The sequence below is a fragment of the Cydia pomonella genome, chromosome 1 (assembly GCF_033807575.1).
Source record: "Cydia pomonella isolate Wapato2018A chromosome 1, ilCydPomo1, whole genome shotgun sequence".
NCBI classification, from domain to species: domain Eukaryota; kingdom Metazoa; phylum Arthropoda; class Insecta; order Lepidoptera; family Tortricidae; genus Cydia; species Cydia pomonella.
The window spans coordinates 32,676,678-32,681,357 of NC_084703.1; the positions used below are offsets into that span (position 1 = coordinate 32,676,678).

The window sequence follows — 4,680 nt, forward strand, 5'->3', positions numbered from 1 at the left end:
TTAATATCGTTTTATTTTCCGCGTTCCTCCCATTGATTTATATATTACATCGTAAAGACGGGCATCACAAAGTGGGCCAGTTCGTCGTTGGTGCGCAAATCGCATTTGTGCACATGTTAGTTGGTGCGCATGTTCGCTCGGCGTTATACGAACAGGCCTGTCTTTACTTTTGAAATCTTTGCTTCCTCCAGCCATATGAATATTTAAGCTTCCCATCTATGGTTTCTGGTTACTCGACCTTTGTTATTTCTCGAGGCAAGGGAATTCTCGACCAGGATTTCTCGATTATCCCGAGAAATTTTGAAATTTTCAAAAAACCCATGTCTTTTTTTTTAAGTCGCAGGTGAGATCCATAATCAAATGGTATTTTTTTTTGTTACCATAAATTGCACTTAACAATCAAAAATTCTACTACAAACAAAAATTAATATAGGTGCAGGGGTGCGCGGCGGCGACGTGATATGTTAATATAGTGTATTTCTTTAGGTATTTAACAAAATGTTAACAAACCACAATATGGTTTTTTTTTTAATACTAAGTCGGTGGCATACAAGCATACGGCTTGCCTGATGGTAAGCAGTCTCCGTAGCCTATGTACACCTGCAACTCCAGAGGAGTTACATGCGCGTTGCCGACCCTAACCCCACCCCCCTCGTTGAGCTCTTTTGTTATTTTGGTATTGGTATTTTGTTAGTCAAGAATATTCAAGTCAACAGGGTTTCATAGTAAACTAAGAACCTTTACATTTTCGCCATGAACCTCTGTCCTCCTGAGGTTTAATATTGCTAGAAAAGTTCAATTTGGCTAATTTGGATACATAATTATACATTGACATATATCTAAGGACGGGCCTTTCGGGCAATAAGAATAGGGCCAGTACAGCGGTGTCACGCACACGATTTCGAGCCAATCGTGCAGTCTAAAGCCACAACGCATTTGGTTGATAAATTCGCAACACGCGCGGTATTGGTCGTAACTTAACTATAGTTGCATTAGACTGCACGATTAGCTCGAATTCGTGAGTGACACCACTAAACTAGCACCATTCTTAGTGCCCGTAAGGCCAGTTCTTAGAATTACATCAATTATGCCGACAAAGTAACAAAAAAGTTTTTTAGGGTACCTCCCGCACACCTGAGTGTTCGTTCACGTTCGGCTGAACCCTAGTGTAATGTTTCTTTGCTTAGGTATTTCAAGACGAATCCCTATTCATTTTGAAACCTGTGGTAGTGGCTCGTTAGACATCCTGTACTAGTTTTGAACATAACATTTTTTGATGAAAACTATTTTAAATGTCTAAAAGGTAAGTGTAAACATAACTTATTACTACTACGCAACTACTTAACCCTGCACTTAGCATGGCCTGTCATGCTCCTGGCCGGTTATATTTGACATGCAGTCTCCCTCCAGTATGTCTTCTTCAGTTTCTTGAACCCAACGCGATCTGCGAAACTGAACCTATTAGTAAAGGGTAAAGGTGGGCTAATAAAAACAAAGGGGTTATTATTAAGGCCTTTACAGACCTTGTAAATAAATTGCAACCACGGCATTTTTTCTGTCACTCTAATTACGTCTTACTGAGAGTAAAAGAGAAAGATCCCAGCAATTTGCGATTTTCGATTTTCGCGGTAGCACTTAGGGCCTACCGCGAAAATCGAAATTGCACCTAGTAATTCGGAGTGTTCAGACTACGTTAGTAATTTAGTCGAATGGAGAGTACTATTACCTATCTGAACTACAAAATAAGTAGTTTGACAGCGATTCAGGGCTGAATCACCTTTCGGCTATTTAAGGTTATAGATATAAAGTGGAGCACACTCTAACTGTTTTTGTTATAATAAATTGAACCTTATCACTGAGGTAGAAAGGTGTTCTTACCAGACTAGAGAAAACGGTCCACGTGAGATAGCAAAAGTGGGGCGCGGTGTCTCACTCGCACATGTTGTCAATGTTAAAAACATACCATTGTGGTAGTATTTATATCAATATACTACTGAAATTAAATACTTTCTTATACTATTTCAGTGCTATATACAGAGTGCGGTTTTCAAATCTTTTAAGTAATTTGTAAATAATTATGATGCCAATATTATTAACTGATTAAACCAAGGATGTGCACAACAAAAAAAAAAAACATTAATTTTAATATGGTAGACATTGTAGAAACTTTGAATATTAATTGGTATCCCCAACTTGATATATTTCCTTCGAGATATTTCCAAAATACGTGAATGGTGGGTGGGGCTCAGCATTTAAATGCGAAATATTTAAAAAATGGGTAAAAAATGTTGTGTGACAGGTTTTAGAAGTGAAAGTGTTGCTGATTGTGGTATATGTTTTCACAGGTGAACCACAATCATTCAATTTTATGATAAAAATACAAGACGATAATTGTCAATCTCATTAGGGTGACCATGATGTCGGCACGATGTGAATCAGTTTTACACAATTCTTATTAAGTACTAAGTAAGTTTATCTAATTAGGTATGTCTATATTTCGGCATGATTAAATTGGTGGAATGATAGACAGACGCTATTACAGAATAATTAATTGCCAAAATTGAAATCCAAAGTCCTTAAACATTCCAGACTTACGTTTATACATTATATTTTAATACTAAAACGGTTTTACTAACTATTTATATATACGTAATCGATTTGATATAGGTTGGACAAACATTTCCGTCAGTAGCAAAAGGCGGCAAATTTGAAAACTAGTTGCAATCACAGATCTACGATGAGTAGAAAACGTTTAATGAATTTCAATATAGTTAAAGTGTGCAAAACGTAAGCCATCACGCATATGAACATACCTTGAGTGCGAAAGAAGCAGACTAGAAATGAAAAATCGTGACCATTTTTGAGCTCGATCGACAGTGGCGGCTAACGGCCGCCATTTATTAATTTTCAAACACATGTCCGGCATCGTAACACCTTAAGTATTTTAATTAGAAAATATAAATCTCAGCCACATGGAATCCACATGGTTCTCGCTTACACATACTAATAACTGGGGGCCTACGGCAAAAACCGAAATTCGCAAATTGCGGGGATCTTTCTCTTTTACTCTCACTAAGACGTAATAAGAGTGACAGAGAAAAACGCCCGCAATTGATGAACTTCGATTTTCGCGGTTATAGCCCTGGATTCCATGTGGCTGAGATTTATATTTTCTAATTAAAATAGCCGTTAGCCGCCACTGTCGATCGAGCTCAAAAATGGTCACGATTTTTCATTTGTAGTCTGCCTCTTTCGCACTCAAGGTATGTTCATATGCGTGATGGCTTACGTTTTGCACACTAACTATCTTGAATTTCATTAAGTGTTTTCTACTCATCGTAGAACTGTGATTGCAACTAGTTTTCAAATTTGCCGCCTTTTGCTACTGACGGAAATGTTTGTCCAACCTATATCAGTCAAGTCCAATGCGCGCAGCGACGTAGACGCATTGATGAGTAATTAAATTAATAAATTGTGAAATTAGCGTGGCTCGGCCGCCGCTAGCAAATTTACGTGATGAGTGTTACCGAACCGAGTCAACCCAACGTGAATGAGTTCCTCGCCTTTCTGCAACAAAAAAATAAGCTGGTGCTGGAAGGAGCGATGGATGTGGCGACCGCTGTCCAGATGAAATCACGTGCGTCGAGTTTCACCGTCGAAGACATCTGTGAAGCGAAGCAAGTGCTGTGCAAGTCCCTTGGGATCGTCGGCACCTATGTACCTCACCGGAGAGGGGATGAAACCGGGAAGAAGACCCTTGAGGATATAATGAAAATCCTGAGGGAGAATGAAGGCCGGATTCCGGACTTTGTGGCGACGGGTATCCTGCCGTCGTGTGATCCGGATCAGGTCGACATTCGCTGCTTGTCAAAGGAAATCGTGGCCCTAAGAACAACATTAGCGGAAGTTATTTCTAAGTTTGAGGCTAGCCTAGTCACTATTGCCGAATTACGCAACGAAATCATAAATTTGCGGAATGCTCCAACTCGGTCGGCGGCTTCAAATTTCAAGAACGGTAATCGGCCTGACACCGGTGTTGAGTCAGTTAGTTTGCGTGTTGCTGACACGGTAAAATGTGCCGCACGCGCCGCTGCACCGCCCGCGCGCCCCCCGCGCGTGCGACCGCCTCCTATCACGAAGTCACGTCAGCGTGCATATGCTGACGTCGCCGGTCAGCCTGTCGCAGCTAACCGGGTCAATGCGCCTACTAAGGTGTATGGAACACGGACTCCAGTTAAGGAGAAGTCCACCCCCACCGATGTGGATAAGGAGGGATTCACACTGGTGGAAAGGAAACGCAAGGCGCGCAGGGCGCCTCGTAAGACTCTGTGTGGCACTGCGGAGCCGGTTAATTCTTGTCTACGAGTCACGACACCGAGTAAGGCACTCTACGTGTCACGCCTACATTACTCCGCCGTAGCCGACGAGGTGGTGGAGTACGTTCGTCGGAAGACTGGTTACACGCTGAGGGTACACCAGCTTCAGTCGCGTCACTATGTGCACTTAAGTTCATTTGTGGTGCGCGTGCCGCGGCCGCTGCAGGACACCATCGCAAGCGCGGACTTCTGGCCGAAGGGTGTGGTGTTTCGGCGGTTCCGGGGCAACCTGCCGAATCCTACGCCGAGTCAGACGACGCTACGGAGCCACGCTGTTACGTCGTCGCCCAAATCCAATGTTTAA

The 4,680-nt window shown here is 42.2% G+C and overlaps 1 protein-coding gene across 1 annotated transcript; it reads left to right on the forward strand.

Moving 5' to 3' along the window:
* Nucleotides 1–3,516: 3,516 nt before the first annotated feature.
* On the forward strand, nt 3,517–4,680 carry LOC133530068 (uncharacterized). Its single transcript, XM_061867890.1, has one exon. The coding sequence runs from the start codon at nt 3,517–3,519 to the stop codon at nt 4,678–4,680; it is 1,164 nt and encodes a 387-aa protein (XP_061723874.1).